The sequence below is a fragment of the Callionymus lyra genome, chromosome 17, assembly GCF_982586985.1.
Source record: "Callionymus lyra chromosome 17, fCalLyr1.hap1.1, whole genome shotgun sequence".
NCBI classification, from domain to species: Eukaryota; Metazoa; Chordata; class Actinopteri; order Syngnathiformes; family Callionymidae; genus Callionymus; species Callionymus lyra.
The window spans coordinates 5,011,722-5,036,147 of record NC_141834.1 but is presented as its reverse complement, the minus strand read 5'-3'; the positions used below and the strand labels follow the sequence as shown (position 1 = coordinate 5,036,147).

Genomic DNA, 24,426 nt, shown 5'->3' with positions numbered 1-24,426 from the left:
TTCATTGATGTCAATAAGTTTGTTAAATCAGTGATAAAATCAGTGATAAAAGTTAAGTGCATCCATTCAATTCATCAAATAAAAAAAACAATTACCAGATGAATAATCACTTTTAACTTTGAAAGATAAATATAACTTAATATATTAATATTTATTACAACTGTTGCACTTGTACCAACACATTCCTCTAACAAAAGAGTTTTGCTTCTCTTACTTGACAACAAAGGATAAAGAGAGCGACAATATGAAGGTCTTTAGTTCCCCATTTTATGCCAATTTGAGCAAGACTAGTAACCAGGAAAACCAAGCGATGCCTGATAGCACATTTGAGTCGATGCAATCTTCAGTTAAATCAGCTATTATTAAATAGAAGATATATAATAGAATATAAAACAAGAAAAACGTTTTTAGATAAACTACTTTAGGGAGACAGACAGTTTTGGGGAAAGTCCACTTTCTATATTAACTATAACTACTATCAGAGTCCAGTTAACAAATTTTAAAATGAACTAGTTCAGTTGATAATTCAAAACTTGAACTAAGTTCACGGTTCCAAAAATGAATGTTCGTAGGTTTCTTTTCATATATAGATGAAAACATTTATGTAACAAACTCATTGCAACAGCAAATATGTGAGAACCAGAAAACATCTTTCAATATCATAAGAACAACACAGAATTTTTTGGAATTGATTACGATTCATATTTAATGAAATTAAATACAATAATCTGAGTGACAAAATGTTGCTACTGCAAAATACTGTGAGCCGAAGAGCTAGAAACTTCTAAAATAACTTAAAATGGTTTATAAATAACCATAAAGGATATTCCTGTTATACACAAATCTAATTATTCAATAATTACCAATGGAGCAACAAGAACCTTAAGATAAAAATCAAACTAAATTAAAATGGTTATTATATGAAAACAGGCTTGTGATGACCCCTGATCTAAATCAACTCAACTTTCTATAATTATTCTGTAGCTAATAAAACAACCTAAGGGTGCATAATGCACTATAACAAGTCATTACATTTTAGTTACGTCCACTTCGAACTTCCATCCTCTAGACCAGGAGTTATATGCTCTTTTAATTATGCTCAGTGTGAAGAGTGTAGCTACGTTGTTGGTTTGATTTGATCAGTGGCCTACAACCTTTTTTTTGCTTGTACCACTCACTTGAGAAGATGTTTACTAGACTAGAGGTTCTGATCATCCATTCAAAGAGTGTGAATACAGTGACATTACTGTACACCAGCAGATCTTGTTGTTCCAACTTAAAATCTGATTTTAATGCCACCAGGGCTGCTGAAATCATTATGAAGCTCTCCAGGCCAGAGTTGAATTCTGATTCAGCCTTAGCTGAATTCATTTGAAACTACAAACTACAAACCTAAAAGCAGTTAAACAAGAGGGTGTGTCATGAAATGAAGCAGGGTGATTATTTGGAATTATTTTTGAAGGTGTACAAGGGCAAAGTATAATTATGGACCGGCTTGGGCTGTTTTTATTTTCTCCCATATAGTCCTACATGAACTTTAGTGTCTTGAGATAACTTTCAATTGGAATCGGAATCAGAATTGAAATTGAATTCAATTGCATCAAATCGAATTTGAATTTGAATTTGTATTGAAATGTAATTGGTATTCAATTAGAATCAGACTTTCAATTGGAATCAGAATCAGAATTGAAACTATCTATCTATTTATTCATTTACATTTGATTACTTGTTTTGCACAAGCTGAAACCTAGGAGTGGATAATTCAGCATCCATCACTCAACACTCAGAGCGACACACCCACAGTGTGGACAGTAAATACAGCTGATATATTTGTATTCAGTTCATTGAATCATCTTACTTATAAACCATTTATACACCAGTAGACATCTACTGTGACTCTTAGTTTGTACAGAAGACCTTAATCACTCCTTTCTATGGCAAGCCCTGCTGACAGTGGAATCCCCTTTTTCTCTCTGTCCAATTACTTAGGTAGGGAATTATTTAATTATCTATAACATATTTTAAAATTTGTATTATGACGTAACAATGGACTTAATACAATCTGCCATATTTTAATCTTCACTTTTTTGGGCACTCCTCTCCTAGTCATGTAAGTAGAAACACTTTCCATGGTCACCTGACTTTGGTGGGGCTTGCCTTTTATCCCCGGCGTGTACAATGACTTTCTAATGTCAAAACCCAACTCTCCTGTCTCACTTACATGTTTCAAATGTTGAAGTCTTCCTCTCTAAGATGCAGTAAGTCCCTCATCATGATGATGTTTTGAAGTTATTACTTAACTACTATAAAGTTCTCCCCCGTCTGAAATCTCTGCGAATGAGAGGTTACGAGAGCAGAGTCCATTATGATGTAATAATGGATTTCACTCCTCCTCAAGACAGCTGTACTTACGCTCCACTTTGTTTATACAATGAGCCCCAGGGACGTGGAGACTTCACCTCTTATACCAATAATATCAATAACATAAGGATTTTTTTTACTGTGGGAGGAAACCACAGTAAAAAATGCACCAACATATATTTGATATTATGTAACATAATAATATAATTTAAATTTACTATACTTTCTTCCTAAAATATGGTCAAAGGGTCAAACATGGGAGAAAAAAGCCAACAATTAGTTCAGAATCAATTATCTCAGGGACCTGAAGTCTGTTGAGTAGATGTTGCTTTTTATTCGGCGAACCGGAGACAGTAGCAGCTGCTTGATGTGACCCAACAGATGGCACAGGTACACCGCACACACACACACACACACACACACACACACACACACACACACACCCACACACACACACACTGACTCACACAGACTAAAAGATTTAGAGGTTCATTTACATACCTGCGAGCCCACTGTGACTCCTTCCTCCCTCCACGTCTCCTCTCATCACCAGCTCCATTCAGCCAAAGGTTGTTGTTCGAATGAGTGGAACGGACCACCCTGGGGAGAAATGGGGGAGATCGCATTACCCCAAAAAATGTTGAGGGCCTACAAAAGGACCATGAGACATCGGGGTGAGGGAAGAGAGAGAGAAATAGGAGAGCACTTGAAAGAGTGCATTAGTGGAGGGAGGGGGGGAGATTGATTGGGATGGAGGGATGAGTGGACGGATACAGAGAGGTGGAGGTGCGAGAGAGATTTTCCTCGACTCTCAATTGTTGAGGATCGCATTTTTAGGAATGTTAACAAACCATTCGAACAATTTGTGATCGATGTCCTCACACTCTGAGTCGTTCGGAGGAGTTACGAGAAGGTTCTGAGTAAAGGTTACCTTTACCTGAGGTGAGAATGTGGCTCGTGGAAGCTGTCGCCCGCCGAGCTCCGCTTTCATTTAAAGTCCACGCCCGCCTGGATATTCACGAGCATCAATAATTGAGTGACACACATCCTCTGTGACTCAGACAGAGATTAACCATGAGAGTTGATGAAGGAGAGATAAACAGGAAGGAAGTGACATCACTGGAGTCATTATTTTCATATCTTATCGTTTGTAGTTCCTTCAAGGAACTCTAGGTTTCTTCCCAGTGTCCAGATCCATCAATGTGGGCCTGGTAAGACCTTCGCAAGTATTTATGTGGACCTCTTGAACCTGCTTCAGTTTTTTGTTAAGGTTACATTTTTGCATTTTATTTTTTATTTTCTTTCCCAATTGTCTGTTTCTCTTTTCCATACAATGTTACCAGTTTAATTGAAATGTTTAGTTTAATTATGGACTTTTCATATGATGAAAAAGTGAAAAAATAAGTTGTTTTAATGTTTAGTTTTTCTCATATTTACATTTATTTTAATTATCTCAAAATTAAACTGTCATATAAATGAAATACTACTATGCATAATAATTTAAAAAAAACAAAAAACATATTAGCTTATCCTTCTTATGTCATTGTTTCCATTACATTTACATTTTATGAATGAAATAACAATTTAAAAAGAGATTTTTCTTTTTAATCATTTATTTTACGTTGTTCTAATGTTATGTTGTTGTTCTCTCATGTATTAATAATCTAAGATTGTGGTTGATACGCACATACAATCGTAAACATAAATTAATAAATAATAACATGGAGAATGTTCTTGAAGCAGAAGGAATCATTAGTTCCTTGCAAAGACGTACAAAACATCCAGTGTTAGATCAGTGACACACAAACACAAACACAACACAGCCAGTTTCAAAAGATCTCTTGCCATTAAAAGACCAGTTTAATGTTTGTGTTTTATTTTCACCAGGTTATAGGTTTGTCTTTTGACCGGAACAAGCGTCTTGACGAGTCACAGGTTCATGTTACTTAACCCTTGTTTTATCTCAGGGTCAAGATGACCCGAAGGGCCCAAAACAAATGTAATCGTTTTATCCCTTGTGTTGTCTCTTGGTCAAGATGAATGACGATCTTTTTTTTTTTTCATTTTTCTTCTTTCATATAAAAAAACAAAACATTTTAATAATAAGTCAATTTTTATGCGGATTCCATCTTTCGGTTGATTTTGAGATATTGAGATGACGTTCCCACAAGTCTTCCTAACTGGTGTTTTGAGTCAAGATTCCCAACTCAAGATAATAAATTAAGTCACACACAAGCATGTGAAAACCCACAGCTTGGTTAAAAACATAAAGACATTAGCGGAAATCTGAAACTGAGTGTGTATTGATCCTCTATTCACGAGTGAGAGAACACCATGCTGCCCTTTAACACACTCTTTGTGTGTGTGTTTGTGTGTGTGTGGATGTGTGTGTTTAAGTGTTCAGCAGCTTCAGATACGCTCATCTTCACTCTAATTAAATACAGCATCACATATAACCTTGTTTTCTTACTCTCCTGACATCTTCATGTGCGGGCCCGACTGACACATTCAATCTGCCTCCATAAAATTACACAGAGCAGAGCAGGCGGCAATCAGTGTGTGTGTGTGTGTGTGTGTGTGTGTGTGTGTGTGTGTGTGTGTGTGTGTGTCAGAGGGAGACCAGTAGGAATCTCCTGATTGTGATTGCTGAAGACACGTGCTACTCACATTCTTGGATGATTACTCGCCTCTATATTCGCCGTCAAACGCCAAACCAAACAGTGAACCCTGCGAGGGAAGACGCGGTGAGAGATGACAGCATCGCCCGCCCGCAGGTTTCTGTCCCGTGAAAAGATCCAGACCATAATATCATGCAAGTGACCAGAAAACAAGGAGCAGATGGAAGAAAAACATAACCATCTAAAAACAAAAAAAACTCAGTGTGTGTTCTTCACATTATGTGGTTTGTACGTCTCACACTGATCTATTCAAATATGTATAATAATAAATATCATGACAAACTAAATGAAATAAATTCAAAACAACTATAGAGAAATTTATTTACGGTAAATATTTAAGTTAAGCTTTTTTTTTTCTTTAAATAAAACATTCATTTTCATTGTTTATAATAAGAATTGTGTACTAGGTATGAGTAAAAAAAGATATTGTTTATCAGTCGTTTCAAATATACCATAACGAACAATTAGAAAAAAGCACTCAAATTCCCTACAGTTCCGAACGCACCTGAATGCAGCATGTCTTGTCTCTGTAGAATATGTTAAGAAATGATCAAAGATAGAAATAGTAAACAATATGGTCAAGTTTAAGATGATGGTTGAGAAAAAAAAGGAAAACATCTTGGAAAATTTAACACAAATCAGCGACACCAGAACATCTAAAAACAACTTCAAAAGTATTTATTTTAATAAGTAAAACTTAAATGTACTCCTCTTTTTAGTGTTTTTGTCTTAAATTCTGCAACCTTTTTACAATAGTAGAACTCACACAACAGAAACGTTGGAGTCATAATCGACGCAAAGAAACTACCTCTATAGTCTGGAACAGTGGTGGGCAATTATATTTCCGAGGGGGCCACGTTTATACACTGGCTGTTGTGAGGGGCCATCAAAGATAATAAAAAAATCAAGTGACAAACTCAATATGAATCTGAATCTTCTTGGCCTCAAAACGACCGCCATGAACTTCTCTCGTGTCTGGACTGAGCCTGATTTTTCGCCGACGAAGGCCAAAAAGGAACCATGCACTAATTAGGTTACAGCCTTTTAAATTTCTGCCCTTCCATGTTATTTCCTGGTATATGTTGCAATCGGATGAAAAATTACTCTAGTGACATCTTAAGTCCATGCAAGCATGATAAAGGGACAACAACATTTTAAAAACAAAATGAAATGTCCTTTTCATTTTTCATTTAAAATTGTATCTGCGGTTTTGTAAAATTCCTGGGTAACAAATATGGAAGTAGATCAGTGTGTTCTACTTCAATCAAGTACTACAATATATTGATATTAAGAGACGTGTGATGAATAGTAGACATACAGAAATACAAAATAAATTGTTTAGTTTCTACATGATCCTCATGAGGGCCACACAGATCATCACATTTGTCCTTTCTGTGTGGAGTTTGTAGGTTCTCCCCGTACTCCTGGGTTTACTCTTTGTGCTCTAGTTTCCTCTCCAATACATACAGAGGTTAATAGAAAACTTGAAAAATGTTTGCATGTGCTTAAGAAATAAGTGGCAGACGTGCAAACACTGGTTGACGAACAGCATCTTGAACACATTTTGACTTGATCCCAGACACTGAGTCTGATTCTGCTCAAGGTTTTTGCCTGTTAAAAGGATTTTTTCCTCACCAGTGACGCTCATACTGGTTCACTGGGAGCTTTTTTTCCACTTCTCTCATACAGTATCTTATATAATGTCTTGAGATAACTTTGAATAAATCATATTTTATTGTATATGAACAACAACTCCGATAATAATATATTAATATAATAATAATTCCAAAATTCAGCTATAAAGTAGGAAATAAAATAAAATAAGTGAAATTAATTAAATGAAATCCCTTTTTAGTCATGCTTATCCATGTCTTGTTCATTTCTGAATTTCAAAAGCAGTTGTTGTATGTATAAATAAAGCAGGAAACACCCTAGTATAATTGTATGTGTTTAAGTTACGTCTTTAAAAAGATGTACTCATTTATATTGACTCACAAGTCTTGTTTATTTCTCTGCGGGTATGTTTTACATCATTTTAGTTCGATTGTCAATTCAATGTTTATTTAGCTTGATTTTAATTGAGCAGAAAGAAAACATTCTTGAGCAAAGAAGACAAATGTTTTAATGTACAGTATATTCCCCTCCAAGGATTCCACGCTGACAAGATCCTGTTCTCCTCCCTCTGTTTCTGTCTTTCACGGAGTGTTTGTCCTCACTTTATGCCTCTTTTTTTTTCTTTTTAATTTTGGCCCCTTTATTTGTTTTTCCTCCATTCTTTCATTAGTTGTAACAACATCGCCAGCATTCCAGCTCTACTTGCACTGAGATTCAGTATCAGTCTGGGGATTACAAACACACACAAACACACACACACACCCATACACATGCACACACAGACACACAATGGTGACAAAACCCATGACGACATGTTCATAGTGCTGAAACTTTAACACTTTCAGGTACGGACTCAGTGAAGAAGAGATATTGCAATAGTGTTACTATTTATTTCAAGTATTTTAAAGACGACATCAGGTTCTACACAAGCGTTCAACATGATTGACTTTCAAAGTATTGAATTTTCCTTGCTAAAGATCATTTTCTCAATTCTTTTCTGTCAATCAACTAATCGTAGTTTGATTTTGGTGCTCATTAATATCATAAACTTCTTCAAAATCAAATCAATTAAATCATTTTCTGGCCTTTTGTTTATACAAGTATGACTTTCACGAGCTTCATCACAGGCAGTGTTAAATATTGTTTTTTAAAATCAGAATCCAAATGTCTAGAATCTATCGGTGCAGTGAAGACGTGGCTCACCTGTGGTGTATAAACAACACTATCACATAATAAATTGATTATCTATTAATAAAAGTGGTGTAAGAATAAAAAAAACATGATAATTTGACATGAAGAAATAACTTTAAACTTACATTTTTTTGTTTTTGAGTATTTCGCTTTGGTTTTAATCATTAAATCATGGTTTGATCATTCAGGATAGCAACACCTATCAGTAGGATTTTATTAGCAGTTTAGCAAATGTGTAAGTGATTTATTTTGTAATAACATATTCCTTATTATCAGTGCAAGCATACGTATTTGTGTAATAGTAAAGCTCAATAAGATTGCAGAACACCATTCGTAGAACTTGGGTTATGATGATAACAGTTTCGTATTTTTATATTATTCTTTTTATTTTAGAATCAGAAACTTGTTTTATGAGAATCGTAAACACAAAAAAGGAAAAGAGAGTAAATCTAATAAAATACACTAGATAAAATATGAGACATGTGTTATTGTTATAATTTCTTTTGTGCATGTTTTTTAGATTTTCTTATGTTGCCTCCAGTCTTCTCTAGTGCTTTCTTTTCCCGCCCTGCTGAGCATTTCAATTTTAGAGTCGTATAATTTTTTTCTTTGTTTTTTTAAAATACTGTCCTTTTTTCATTTTCCCTCCATCTTTAGTTGTTTGTCGTTTTGTGCTTTAATTTTAATGGGCTTTGTTCAATTCATTTTTTTTCCTGCCATCTGTTTTCTGTAACTAGAAATCAATCATTCTTATTTTAAGGCGTTTTACACGTTTTTCATGAATGTAGGAAAATCCGACCTTTCCTATCAATTCAGTTTCTACTGAACATTTGTGAGCACTTTCTTAATTGTGTCTGTGTGCCCGTCGAAGCTGATGATCTCAGTGTCTGATTGTAGTGACAGCAAAGCTCTCAGACTATAGATGTCTCACCCTGACTCATCTCTCATCTTGCAGTGTCGTGTATCTCTTGAGTGCCAGATTACGTCGAGTCTCAACCGGTGAATATATTTTCTTACATTTGTGTACGTCTGGAGTCGTCTCTGTCTCCACCGTGGCTTTAGACGGGACTTAAGGAAGCTCGGGGTGACCACAGGGGAGCCGGACATCATACACCACAACACAGCGGGAAATGCAGGAGCTTGACTTTATATGGCGATGAAACTGATAGTGAGTGCACAGGCACTCTTTAAACCAGGTATTAACGGGTGTTAACGTGATCGCATAACTCTTCACCACAATTATTCACACCTGAGATTAGCATGGATCCACTCTGGCGTATCATTCAGCTGTGCACTGTGACAAACAAGCGTCTTGACCAGTAAGCATCATATATGAAATACTTTTTTTTCAACCTCTTTTTTGTCGTATAAGTTAAGGTTAAGTGTATGTCATGAGTGCAGATATCCAATAGTACATTGATTAAATAGATCATTAAATTACTAAATAGTATAGTATTTTAATCGTATAATTGATTCTAGTTTAGAATAAAATACAGAAGTGCATAATGGGAAGGTTTCTATTTAAATAATCTTTATTTCAACCCAACAATGTCACACATTTTTGCACATTAGAGTCAAATTACAGAACAGAATCAAAAACTTTATTTAGCGTTATGAACACAAAACAAAGATTTGTTGTGGTGGCATTACAGAATATAAAAATGAAATAGTATGAATATTATTTTATTTATCAATAATATGAATAGAATAAAAATACTGAGAAGCAAAATTTCCATTTGTAAAAAGTGACATGTTGCACAAGTTATTATCAGGATTGAAATATCATTAATGCTTACAATTCAAGGTTCAAGGCGTCTATTGACATGTGTTTATTTTTAATTTATTTTCAGTGTCTTTACAATTGAATTTTAACTTTGTTACCTACAGTGAATATCACTACTCAAATGGAATCTGTTCTTATTCTTGGAGACTTTAATCTTCATGTTGATGACGTCACATCTTGTTCTGCTAAAGAACTTTTAACTTTAACAGAAGCCTTTAATTTTGAGCAACATTTTTCTGAACCCACTCATCAAAAAGGCCACATTTTAGACTTAGTTTTTACTCTTGGCCTGGATATTTCTAATGTATCTGTACATGATGTCCATCTGAGTGATCATTCTCTAGTCTTGTTTAACCTGGACTTCATCCCTGAGTCTTTGAAAGTTAGGTTCAGAGGCGTGTCATCTCAGCCGATACTGCAGACAGTTTTTCTGCTATGTTTGACGCTCTTTTCTTTGATGACTGCCCAGATGTGGACGGTTTGATTCACTGTTTCACTGATCATTGTGTTGAAATACTGGATCAAGTGGCACCTGTTAAATCGAACTTGAAAATTCAGAAAAAACGGTGCCCTTGGACAAATGAAGATCTCCTGAGTCTGAAGAGACTTTGTCGAAAGACTGAGCGTCTCTGGAACTACTACACTCCACTAAACTTGAGGTGCATAGACTTCACCTCAGGGATCTGTTGACTTCTTACAATGAGATGGTAGAAACTGCTAGATCTGATTACATCAGAAAACTGGTCTCGTTTCTCCTGCTCCTCAAATCACGCCTGTCTTCTGTGAAGCTGACAGCAATGCATTGTTGAGATTTTTCATTGACAAAATTAAATTGATCAAAGAGAAAATCTCTCCCCCTTTGTTTGGAACCCCTACTGTCTCTGAGCCCCTCTCCTCCTCTTGGTCCTCCTTCACTGCTGTATCTTTGGGTGATATTTCGGCACTAGTGAACAAGATGAAACCCTCCTCTTGCTCAGATGACGTCCTTCCTTGTAGGCTTTTTATCAAAGTATTTGATGTAATTGGCCCCTGGGTTACCAATATGGTGAACCTCTCCCTTTCCACAGGGGTTTTTCCCAATGCATTTAAACATGCCATTGTGGAGCCTCTGCTCAGAAAAACCAGGCTTAGACCCAACTGACCTCAGTAATTTCAGGCCTATTTCTAAGCTCCCTTTCTTGTCCAAGATCTTGGAGAAGGTGGTGTCTGAGCAGCTATCTTTGTTCCTGGATCAGAGCGACATCCATGAGAAGTTTCAGTCTGGCTTCCGTAAACATCACTCTACGGAGACAGCTTTATTGAAAGTGTCCAGTGACATCATGATGTCGGCTGACTCGGGTAAATTCACTGTTCTGGTTCTTTTGGATCTGTCCTCAGCCTTTGACACAGTTGATCACCAGATCCTGCTGAGAAGACTGAGGGATGAAGTGGGACTGTCTGGGTCTGTGTTAGAATGGTTCTCATCTTACCTTTCTGGGCGCAGTTTTAGTGTATCTGCCAATCAAATGAGGTCTGAATCGGCAGATCTGTTGTGTGGAGTCCCTCAAGGTTCTGTTCTGGGTCCTTTATTGTTTTTGCTGTACTTGATTCCCCTCGGTAAAATCATTCAGAGATTTCCAGATGTTTCTTATCACATTTTTGCTGATGACATCCAGCTCTACTACTCTTTTGATCCAACTGAGCCCCAGAGGCTGAACAGCTTAGTCAATTGTTTGCTAGAAATCAAACAATGGCTGAGTGAAAACACTCTACAGCTAAATGTGGACAAAACTGAAACACTGGTGATTGCTCCTGATGATAAGGTTCCAGGGTTGAGTCAGTACTTGGGTGACTTAGGTCAGTCTGTCATACTGAGCCTGAGAAACCTGGGTGTTGTATTTGATAAAGACATGTCTCTTGTTCGACAGTGCAGAAAACTGACCAGAAACTGTTTCCTTCAACTGAGAAAAATCTCTAAATTTAGGAAAATGTTGTCGGAACATGATCTGGAGCTTGTAATCCATGCGTTTGTTTCTTCTCGTCTGGACTATTGTAACAGTTTGTTTTCATGTCTTAACAAGAAGGAGCTGTCTCGCCTGAAGTTGATTCAGAACTCTGCAGCGAGAATTCTGACCCGCTCAAGTAGAAGAACTCACATTTCTCCGATCCTTAAAACTCTTCACTGGCTTCCAGTTTCTTTCAGGATCAACTTTAAAATTCTGGTTCTTACTTTCAGATCTATTCATGGTCAGGCTCCTCCTTACATCACTGATCTGATCCAGCCTTACACCCTAGCTCGGGCTCTTAGGTCTGTGGATCAGAATCTACTTATGGTTCCACGCACACGGCTCAGGACCAGAGGAGAGAAATCTTTTCAGGCTGTTGCTCCTAAGCTTTGGAACGATCTTCCTCTCTCTTTGCGCTTGATGGAGTCTACTGACTCCTTTAAGAAACATCTTAAGACGTTTCTATTTGTTCAGGCTTTTCCTTGATTTTCTGGAACTCCTGTGTTGTTCTCAGTAGTATATTGATCTTTAAAGTATGTACTTTTTTGAGTATTGTTTTGATTGTTTAAGCGCTTTGTGACCCTGGTCTCGAAAAGCGCTATATAAATAAATATGACTTACTTACTTACTTACAAGATAGAATACAATAACAACACAATAGCTAAGAACAATATACAGTACAGACCATAACATAAGGAAACAATAGTGCCAGCCTATGGATATCTAGTGCAATGTTTGTTTTGGGTGTCATAATTATACAATGTATTATTTCAAGATTTGACGTCACAAATGATTGTTTGTAATGCCTTACAATGATTAGTTTAGATAATTAAGATAGTATTCTTTAAGATATTCAAAAATGCAACAAGGCGGTATTTAACACCTGGGAATAACTGCAGCACTGTTAGCAACTAGCTAAGCTAGTACAATATATTTTTTCAAACCGTCTTTTTCAATAGACACAAGAAAATAGACTTAACAGTAAGACTATCTGTTATGCATTATGGGAAGGTCATTTTAGGCTTCACAGAACATTTATAACTACCAGAAAGAGCAAATAAATCATATTAAGTTACGTGGGAACTTGCCTAACCGCCAGTAATAAAGTGAAATAATGCGTTGCTATTTCTGACATCACTTTAAAAAAGAATGTCCTTGTAATATCCTGATCATAATTCATTATGTTCTATATAAATGGATGAAAACATGCTTTAAAAACTTGTATTTTGTCGTTGTGTGGAGATATTTCTATGGGACTTTCCAGAGAATTGTCCATGTTCCTCGTAGAAGAATAGAATGTATTTTCACTGTATTTCACAATACTCCAATAAACACTTTTGATCCACACTTTCCAGACCTCATGAAATGGACTGGAATTCAAAAGGCCACCGGCGTCACAGAAGTAGCCAATATATTTATACATATCTATCTTCACTGTCTGGGTTCAGACAAAGAGCTTCAAGGGGTTTCAATCATTTCTTTTTTTCGACATTTCAGAGCACATCTCCAGACTGTAGGGCAGAGTACCGTGGGTGGACTCTTGTGAGACCCGTTTAAATGATGTCCATACCTATAAAAGATTAAATCCAGTGTTCTGGATCTGGCCACAGTAGCCTCCCGAGAGTGGTGCAGTAAAAACGGCCAAAGCTGCCATGAACTGGAAGAAAGAAAAAAAACTGGACCGGGTCCTGGACCCAACAAGAGTACAGCTGATGGTAAACTAATTTGGTTGGCTTCTTATATATATTATACAACAGCTCTTGCATACACAGTACAGTTCACACACATTACACACACTTGGACCGTTATACTTTCACACATGCTGAGAGTCTCTGTAGACCCAGGTAGTGGGACAGAACCACAGATTTTTGCTCTGTCTATTTTTTTTTTCCCCTAGATCCTCTCACACTTCCTCAAATCTTATCACCCTGCATTAGGCAGAAACTCCATCATTTGTCTTTGGAGACTGAGGACTGGAAGGGAAATCTGGAAGAAAAACATGTTTTCTTTTATTTTTAAAACTCATGGAAGTGAACTTCAAAATACACTGCCTTGTGTCTGCAATGTCAAAGAATCACTCAAGTCATATGTCAGAACCATTCCGATCTATAGTACAAGCCATACAGTTACAGTGGTAGATGTATTAAAGCTACATTTACATCAATGCCAGAACTCAAAAAAACCTACATTGTCCAGTTAAAAATTGACAGTGGGTAGAAGTCGTCTTGTAGTTTGCAACCCCTGGTAAAGGGTCTGACTGGAACAATGTTCTATTATGTTGACATCTTTATGTATTGTTCAATAGTTCTTACACTAACTAGCCACTGTTGCACTTCAATTTTTCTTTCACCCACGCCCCTCTCCCCAGGTGGGCTGGCTCTTTACCACATCAGCTCCTAGGAGCTTAAGTGTCCTGCACACTATCTTGGCTGTTCCAGTGATCTGCTCACTTCTGGAGCGAGATGTGGGATGTTTCTCCAGGGATCTGCTAGAGAACTTCTCCAGTGGGTCACTGCTCCACCAGCACTACTGTTGCCTTCATGTCTTCAAGTTTTTCTCTAGCACTTCTTTTAGCCCTTGGTATATTTCTCCTGATATCTATATCTACCACAGTGGCTTTCCTTTGCCGTTATCTATGATCGCAATGTCTAGATGGTTGTCCATCACCATTCTCTGTGTCTTTATCTGGAAGTCCAAAGGATCTTGGCTCGGTCAATCTCCATTACCTCAGGAGATGCTTCCCATATTGACATCGGGGTCTCCAGTTTGTATTTAGCACATGTACACTATAATGGCTACTTGTTTAAGGTGTAACATGTAAGCTTTGACTGTACCATCTTGTAACCAGCTGTTGGTTGGTGCTGGACTGTTTCAGGACCCTCTTTGCACACCCTGCACCTGGGATCTTGTCTCGTGTGGTAGATCTTGCCCTCGATTGCTCTGGGGCTTAAGGCCTGTTTCTGTGCCACCATGATACGTTCCTCTGTGCTGTCCTTCAGTCCAGTAGCCTCGAGCCATTAGTAGGATTTGTTCATAGCAGCCACCCTAGCCATGAGTGGTAGTACATCCCACACAGAGGTTTCTCCACCCATGATGGTCCCTCCTGAGTCAGTCTCCTTTGTCTGAGACATTTACCTGGAACTTCATCTCTTTGGGACCATCTTTCTAACGTAGTCACAGAGGTATTTGGCATGGAGGATGGCTCTGACACTTTCCTCCTGTATTATTTCCTCTTGCAGTTGCAATTTGCCTTTTGTAGGCCAACGTATTTTGTGGGCTCCTCTACATCTGTACTTCGGCCTTCTGTGAGTGTATTACCCTTGGTATGGACTACCTTAACCTCTTATTGTCACTGTTCTGCGGAGCTACTCCAACTGAACAACATTCCTATGTAACAGTTGTAGATACTGAGTCAACGTTTAGCTTGCTCTTGGCCCACGGCTTGGTGTCAACCATGTCGAGGAGTTGACTTGTGTTGATCCCATTTCGGAAAATCTGTATTCGATAAGTCTTTTAGATGAATTAGCTTTGGTGGTTCAGTATGGAGAACAGTTATGTGAACAGAGCACCAGCTTGACATGGGCCACATTTGAGATACAAGATATGTTTTCAATATCTTGTTGCATACTATATTCCCAGACAAATAATGTATTGTTGGTCATTACGGAGTCTACATGTGTCAGTCACTGGATGCTGGGAGCAGGAGAGAGCTGTAACTGGAGTGGCAGAATCTCAGCAGGACATCGCAGGAATTTACGACGTGTTAAATGTTTCTTTGTTTCTCCCTGTCGCTGCACACTCTTAAACTATCGGAAGAAAGTGGTGGGAAAACGAATCATATCATAAACTGAATCTGAAAACATCAGTGTTCAATATGATCATGATTTGTTTTAAATATACTACATTTGTTTGACTTAAATGAATCTACGGACAATAAATATTACATACAAAACATTTATCTATAGATTTCCTCTTTCATGTATGTATTACTTCCTCGTGTACATGCTATTACTTTAATGATTTTAGAGTCATCGGATGAAAGATTCGGTGGAACCTGAGAACCATTAAATGCTTCTGTTTAAAATGCGTCCAGACATTAGTCTCTCAGCCCAGAAATAAACCCTCTTCCATTTGTCCCACCAATTTGGGACGGCGGGTGGGATCAGGGGAGGGAGAGGTAAAGTCGTCTGTAGTAATAATCATAAATCAGCTCTGAAATGCTGCCATGTCACATGCCAGGCTGCGCCACTAATGACCAGGCCCATCTTTCACCGGGTATTTTTATCAGTGAGTCCTGACACTGGACTTCGGGAAGCATCCTCTGGTTTTACGTCGTCAGCACCTCAGCACAAGTTCCTTGCATATCTATAAATACCGACCAGCTAAATGGCATTTTCTCCCAGCCGACCCCTCCTGCTTGGCAAGAACGGCCGGTTCTGTGACTTGGCAAAGGGTCCCGCTCTGCTATGCCACTAAACATGCCCCCCCCCATAACCACCCACCCTGCCGTCACCCTCCAGAGAACAGCTGGGCAAAAATATAGTTCCATCTGCCACTGTGTTCGAATTCCAAACTGGTTCCACTTTAATTAAACAGGATGAAATCGGTTCCCAAAAGATTTACTGTAAACCAACAAGTGCTGGTATCTCCGCCGAGCCACTTATAGATGGCAGGTGGCTTTAGAGAAGCATCCAGATCAGTACACTTTTAAATATATACCGAAAGACTTTCTCACACACACACACACACACGCATAGAAAACACCTGTACATGCTTCCTTGCGCAGAATGTTCTGCCAAGTTTTTAAGCCCACTGACATGTGGCACTGGAGACCACAGGTCAGCAACAGCTTCCTGCTATTTCGGGCTCTGTCACAGCTTGAGGTTTTAATTTATTCGGCCAGAATGTGTCAATCACTGTGCAACTCGGTGGAGGCCAGAGAGCGAGAGAGGCGTAGAGAGAGAGGGGGGGAAGTGAATCGAGCTCAAAGACAACATCACATGTGGCGCCTGCACCTTAAACTCGCCTTCTTTTACCACAAAGAAAAAATAAATGATTGAAAGTTGATGGAAAAGATAAAAAAAAATCGAACATCAATTTGCTTTATTAGGCTTTAGTAAACGAAAAGTATGTTGGCAGTAGAGGCTGTTATACGACAGGTCAGTTGTCCAGGTATCCCTTATTCTTTTATTTTACTTGTATGTTTTTTTGTATTTCTTGAGTTTGATTCATAGAGAGGCTATTTATTGGCTAGCTATAGGTGTATTTTACTCTGTATTTATCGTTGTGTGTCTAATAGTTTGAGGATTCATAACTGAGTAGTTGCATTGTCATGGCTTCTCCCTTGCGCAGTTGCCACTATACCACATGTGCATTTGTTTTCAAAACAAGAAAGCCTTCTTGTGTCAGTTTCTGGTTTTATCCTCCTTTTCCTTTCAGTGTTTTTACTCTTGGAATTGTTAACCCAGGTCCGCCATTCCGGACTCATGGTGTGAGTCCCCGAATTGCGTCGTGGTGTGAGTCCGGGGTCAAAGACTATCTGGGCGATTCATCCAGAAAAAGTTATGCATCGTTAAAATAAAAAACAGAGGTTTCTACTAAGTGGTGATTGTTGAAGCCATCATTAGAAAGAATAACCAATCCTAAAAGGTAAACAATCGCTAGAATTCGTTTAGTGTGAAGTTGTGAAAGAACATACTGTCGCTCCTTTGAATAAGTTGTTTTCTCAGTGAATTTAAGTTTCTTTTGGAACGTGCAGACGTGTTCAAAACACTGTCCAATAGCTTTTGGCGGCCGGTTTGAAATAATTGGACGGGGATTTGTCAGTCAAGGCTCTCACTCATCGCACTGCCATCAGCTAATGCAAGATACTGATCTATATAACCTGAAACAATTATTGTAGCTGTTGTTTAATAAAATTGATCAAATATTTATTTGGAATTAAGTTACACATTTTACAAGCAAAAACACCAAGATTGACTGTTATTATTGTTGAAAATAACAATTAAATTACAAATTGAAACGCTTTAATTCCTACTTTTGTAATTATTAGATTTAAAGCTATTTCCATTTGATGTCACACAATGTTATTAATAATTATTCTGCCAATTGAACACGTTCAAAATTGTATTTTAACTTTAACATTTAATTTATTAATAATTTCATTTGTTGTTTAAAGGTTCACAAATTTGATAATTTAATATAAGTGTTTGTTTTTTTCTATAATTATCACCAGTCTCTGCATTATATCTTCTACTTAAGAATATATCATTTTATTTACTTCATTTTTAAAAAATGTATATTTTACAATAGGTAATGTTTTACTGTATGATTTCAAAATATATAAGAACAGCTTCTGAGTGCAGTGACATCATCGTCTCAAACAAATGACCTCACTGTGAAAGCTTCCTGCTGCACCGTCAGCTGGTTCCAACACTAACAAAATTCATAACAAACATTCAATATTTCAAAAATAAACTTCAGTCAGCGACTGTATTTATCATCTTTGTTGGAGCCGCATTGGAAGCGTGCTGTCGTACTTTAATCTTGCATGATTGATTTGACCCACAATGTTTGTCCAGGGAGATTTTTTGGCTTTTATTGATGTGGACGTTCTCCAGAACCACAACTCCAGGCAAACATAATTTCACTATGTCACCATTTTTTTTCTGTGATTTTGCCAGCAGTCAACCTTGTCTGCTGATAAATTATAGTTCTAGATCATATTGAGGATTAAAGTCATACAAATAAGATGCATATGGTTGATTTCATTTAGAAAACTTATTTGTTTTTATGGACAGATTAAATAAAATGACTATGTTTGATGATCTCCAATAAATATGGCAGTAAGTCAGACAGAAAATAAATACAAATTAAAAATACCAGAATCACAGATAAGACAGATATAGGATTTGAAAAACATGCTTAAATAAAAATATATTTGCTTCAAAAAAGATATTATGTGAAGTTAAGTGATTAAATGATTGTTTGGGGCCTTCTGAAAAAAGTACTGCCTAAATTAACAATGAGACGAGAAATGGGTCCAAAAAGTGAGCTTGGGTCAATTTTGGCATCATTCATACGCAACAAATAATTTGTTAATGAATCAATTATACAAACTATTTTTCATATCTAGATTTAAAAATAAGAACAGGGTGTAAAACAGGAATATTAATTGTTCAAGTTAATTTATAAGTTTCCGTAAGATGACAATTCAAATTTCAACTACTAAAACTAGTAAGTGTCAAAAATAATTTGTTTTGTTTTTTCTTAAAAAAAGGAAATAAACTCTAAAGAATGTATTGATGAGATGAGTTCTCATCATCCTTTGGTAACTAAAATAATCAGATCCGATTTCATTTATTTTTATTTTTATTTATGTGACTGGTTAACTGTCTATTCTAAAAATGAAGCTTTTGGAAATGATCCAGGAAATATTTCTGGAAAGTTTTAGTCCACCATCGTTGAGTGAAAGTTCTTCTAAAACAGGAATAAGTATAAAAAGAGTGTCCAGATACTCAGAGCCCCCTCTGCCCTCTTCTTCTTTGGTCACCTACTTAGTGCCCGCGTGTCTGCAGCGCGCATGCGCAGCCGCCTGAATAATGACAGCGTTAGCAGTCTGCTAGTGAAAGTTGGAGTCGGAGTTAAAATGTCGTTTCCTGAGTCCGTGTGAGAAGAAAAACTTCATCTTTGACTGACTTAAGGAGTTGGAAGAACAGGCTCGTGTGCGCGGACGGCGCTGGTGAATGTGCGCGGGAGTGACAGTGACCGTGGGCGGACAGCAGGGAGAGCTGTGAGCGGCGGACTGGTGACCATGAGCGACCACAGCCAGTGAAGTCATCTTGTCGTTTAAAGTTCTGATCTTTTCTTCTCTCGTAAGTCAACTTTTTTCATCTGTTCTTTTCATTCTTCAGCCTGTCAACACGCTGGCCGTGGATGAAAGTTATTAAACGCCACAGATTTGTCGACATTTCTGCATTATATTGAATTATTATTTTTTAAATTTCAAAATAAGTCTTATTTAATACCTAAAAATACAAAAAATGTATATTTAAAATCCATTTATGTTTGCCAAAACGAACGCTTTTGATGTGACGAATGTGTTCACAATTTTTAAATAGCATATATTGCACCTGTTAAATACATAACAAAAAGACATTTTAAATTAAGTATTATTATTAAAAACACGTGCAATTACACAATTAAAACATACATTTTCATTACAAGCCATTTTTATATCTTTTTTAAATAGTTTATGTCAGTTTATAATAGACAGAAACAAAAAACAATCATGTTTACTTAATTAACATAAATATATAAGGTAAGGTAAGGTAAAACTTTATTGATCCCTCATATAGTATATATGGTAAATATATTTTTTATTGATGTTATTTACTGTTTTTATGAACTTTATACTTATTTATATTATAAAAGTAACTTATTAATTAATTAGTACAAAGTTAATATGTATAAATAAAATATAACATCTCACATCCAACTGGCGTGTATTTCAATATGATATATGTTAAAATATAATATTTCTAGCATGATAAAAGTAAAAAATGTATCATTTCAAGCTCATTTTTTAACAGGTAACAAGGTTTATTTACCTTTGATTGGTTACTTGATCAGAACAGTCCTCAGGTGTCTCGGCGGTCTGCATAGGGGTCCCTGGTCGGGGGGTGTGCCCACCCAACCCGCTCATCCCACGTGGAGTTTGTGTATATATTTGATATGTAGGAAATGGAAATTGTATCTCATGTCGGCCAGTCTGGAGGAGCTTGGATGACCACTTGAATGGTTATTGGCCCGTGGCCCCTCGTGACCCGGGCCGGCTGTATCTGATACTGAACCTGAACGTCACACGAAGGTCAATAACACACGGTAATGAGACACAGACGGACGAGAGGGGAGCGCCTCAGGACGTAACAATATCACTTGGACTATATTGTCCCTTTAAGGGTAGTAGGTGTTGCACTTGTTAAGTACGAGTACAAATATTGATGGATAGAGATGTCCACGTTTACTAGATCGTACAAGTTTCTATATCAAATAGAAGTATAAAGTTAACTTAAATAGTTTGATAAAAAAAATCCCCCAAATTGGTGCCTTCAGTAAATATTAAATAAAAGTAATTTGTGCTTCATAGACGTATAATAGAGCCTTTGGTTGTAAAAAGTAAAATATTAATTCATTACGAACAAACATTTTAAATGTAATCATTTCTTAAACGATAAGATCTTTTAAAAATAATTAAGTGCATAAAACAAAATAATGGAAAACACCTCATTAACAACAGTTAAAGCTTGACCGCTACCACGAGGAACATATAATATAAAATAGAAGAAAAAAAAACAATGGGAGAACATTTGAAATATTCACATTTTTAAAGGGGAACCAATGTCTGATTTGATATAAATATTTCGAAAAAATAATTAAATATCGTCTTAATTATAAAAATAAAAACAACAGTAGTCATAATTAAACATTCACCAAGTAAGTTTAAAAATGTTCCATCATCTGATCTCACATGATTTTTATTTTCTCTATTTTATATTTTTTTAAAGGTCATTTTTCACCAAATCAATTTTATATCATTACATTATCATTAGAAAAAACTAGTCCCTCGTCAATAAAAACAGATAATAAACATTCAAAGCGAATGAATGATACAAATACTCGTGCTCAAATATAACTACACAAGAAATGATTGTGTCAGTTGTGTTAAAAGACACACAGTAAATGAATATATATATATATATATATATATATATAAAGTATGTAAAGTGTAACTGTGGTCTGAGCTGTATGTGTCCCTAGCGTGACTGTCAATAGTTATCATACGAAATGTAATTCTCTCATCGGGGCTCAGCAGGAAATGGTGGGGTTATTGATTCTCGGGGTGTCATGTGACCAGTGGTGAGCGTTTGACATCAGCATGTCAATCATGGTAATAACCAGTAATTACAATAATAGTTAACACAATCAACTATAACAAGTTGCTCACTTTTGACCTTAAAATCCCTTGTTTTTAATCAGAATAAAATCATTTTATGCATTAAGTTTTATTTTGCAGTAAGGAGTGGGGGGGCAGGGGGTAGGAAGGGGGAGGGCGGGGGGGTCTGTCCTCCACAGAGGTGAGGAGGTGAGGGAGGCTGAGGTACAAATCAATTCACTAGAGAGACGCATTATTGTCTTGGGTTTCAGGCCTAGAGGAGCTGGATGCTATGAAAAATTAAAAGGATGCCAGTTAGTTTAAAGGATCGTGCCAGAACACACACACACATACACACACACACTGACTCACGCACACACAAACTCGTTTTTTAAACAGTCTTTAGTGTGTTATTCTCAGAAATAAAAGTCTGATCATGACTCAGCAATTAGTCAGAGACAAGTCTTACCTAAGCAACTTTTTTTCCGAAGTCTAAGATAACTACAAGATTGCATTTATAAGAAGTGAAAATTTCATCCAAACTTCAGATTGGAAGAATAAAGGAACATTAAAGGAATATAAATTGAAGTCAGGAGTCCGAAACAGGTCAAAATTTCTCAAGTTGCATTTGACCCCGTAAGTTGTGAACCCAGGTCCAGATAGGAAAAAGTGATCACGCTTTACACCAATGAGAGCCGACTTGAATGCATATCTATTAATAACATTTCATTTAACATTAGTCCAAACGTCTTTCTAATAGATTTTACCGCTTAATATTCTGAGAAAAACTTTTTTTTTCTTAATTCATTTATTTGAAATATTGCCGTTTATGTCCTTATATTTTATGAAAATAACGTTAAAGGGCCGATTTACACTTTAACCACAGACTGAGGATGAATAACTAAGATTGTGCGTGTCATAAGTGTAACTGCATTGCATTGAAAACACCGAAATGGGGTTTTGGAAAAGACAACAAAACATTTTTTACCTGGCAAAAAAAGAGCATGTTGCACCTTGGACGGCAGATTTTAACCCTTGTGTTATCTCTTGGTCATAGTTATCCGAAGGCCCGAAAACAAAGGTGTTTGTGGTATCCCTTGGTAACCCTACCACAAACACATGTGTTTTCGGGCCCATTGGGTCACCTTGACCCAGAGATAACACAAGTTTTAAACAATCTGCTCAAGAAATAACAGTGGCAACAGCTCTAAAAACAATAGCGCAGTTATGTCTTTGTGAAAATAACTGGTCGGTTTACAAAGATCACATTTCTCAAATTTTGTTCAGGAGGTTGAACCACAGACTTCGGCTGAATTACAAAGTGAAAGCGTGTAATAAGCGAAGCTGCTTTCCAATGAGAAGGTCAACTGAAGGAACTAGAGCATAAAAAGCATTTAGCACCTTGGACAGCACTTCTGAGAAAATGCGATTAAGAAATGTGTGGAAAATAAAGACTTTGCACACATTTCAGTAGGAATGCTTTTGTTGAGTTGGCAAAAACTGTCACGCAACAAATCGCACACAAAGAGTGTGTGTACCCTTACAGCTGTACTATTAGCGCTACTGCCATAAGCGTAAGTAAATCTGTTTTTAGCAGGATCTAGTGTGACAATAAGTGTGTATTATTTTGCAAATGTCTTTAAAAGCCAACAGAGTGTGAATTTCAAGTCCCTTATATGTGTTTTAAAATAGGTGTTTGACGATGTGTAGCGTGGTGTGTGTCTGGAGCAGGTCTGTGTGTGTGAGATATAAATGTGCACAGGTGTGAACCTTTTTGTGTTGTTTTATATTTATTATTTGGATTTTGTTACCACAACTATCTAGTTATTTGTCAATTCAACCAGTCTTTTCTGAACAGGGCGACTCCCTGTCTTGACAGCCAGTGTGAGTGTCTGAGTGTGTGTCTGTGTGTGTGTGTGTGTGTGTGTCCACGTTACGGCCAAGTGGCCCTATCACTGACACATCTCCGTTTTCATTGTTGATATTTACTTGTGCAATCATCTCGCCTGAAGTTTTCACTGCTGCTTCTTTCTCCTGTTGCTGCAAGAGACCACACACACACACACACACACACACACACACGCACACACACACACACACACACACACACACACACACACACACACACACACACACACACACACACACACACACACACTGTTCACTGGCATGTTTTTCCGCCGTCGAATCAAAAGAATTCATGTATGTTCTCATGTGTTTTGTCTCCTTTAAAGTGACACAACCCAAGACGCGATGGAAGCCTCGCAAGAGCTGAGCGAACAGATGGTGAGTTATGAGCGAGTGTGTGACAGAAGCTGACTCAGGATACATGGTGCACCACAAGCATTACCCTAATTCTGTCCTCCAGTGTACTGTATGTATTTCAATTTGATTTTCCCACATTCTTCTTTCCTCCCGTTCCTTCCCACATTAGGGAAATTTGAGTAGTCACAGCAACAGAATATTAAACATACGTTAAAATGATATTAAAACATACAGTACAGATATTAAAACGTGTAATTATTAAAAAATAATAATGATCGAGAAATAAAAATATAATTCATAAAATTATAAATAGTCATGGTAAGAAAATAATAAAATAAAAAGTATTTAATGATAAACATCAAACACTAACAGAAATACAAATGTGTGGGTGGGAGTTATAAAACACCAATTAAATGATGTTAATCTAAAATATAATAACTACTTTATACGTTTCGATGATCCATATATGACTCTTATAGATCGTTTTCTTACACATTTATAATACCCTAAAATATTTTGCCTGTTGTTGCATATGCATGTTTTATTTCTTGTTTTTATTATTTTAAAGTTACAAGTACTACACCACATAAATACATGTATTATCAAGTCTTTCTC

At 36.9% G+C, this 24,426-nt stretch overlaps 1 protein-coding gene and 1 pseudogene across 4 annotated transcripts in view; one reads left to right on the top strand and one right to left on the bottom strand.

The window, feature by feature from the left end:
* Positions 1-13,958: 13,958 nt before the first annotated feature.
* LOC148062211 (uncharacterized) lies at positions 13,959-14,704 on the bottom strand (annotated as a pseudogene).
* A 4,550-nt stretch (positions 14,705-19,254) lies between these two features.
* The window catches only part of eya4 (EYA transcriptional coactivator and phosphatase 4), a 54,396-nt gene continuing 49,224 nt past the window's right edge, over positions 19,255-24,426 (top strand). For all 4 annotated transcript variants that reach the window (XR_015713609.1, XM_087812222.1, XM_087812220.1 and 1 more), the window contains exons 1-2: positions 19,255-19,486; positions 23,781-23,832. Coding sequence is in view for 3 of the 4 variants with exons in the window: in XM_087812222.1 (XP_087668348.1) it covers positions 23,800-23,832 (33 nt within the window). In the remaining variant the exon portion in view is untranslated. The remainder of the gene's footprint in view (positions 19,487-23,780; positions 23,833-24,426) is intronic.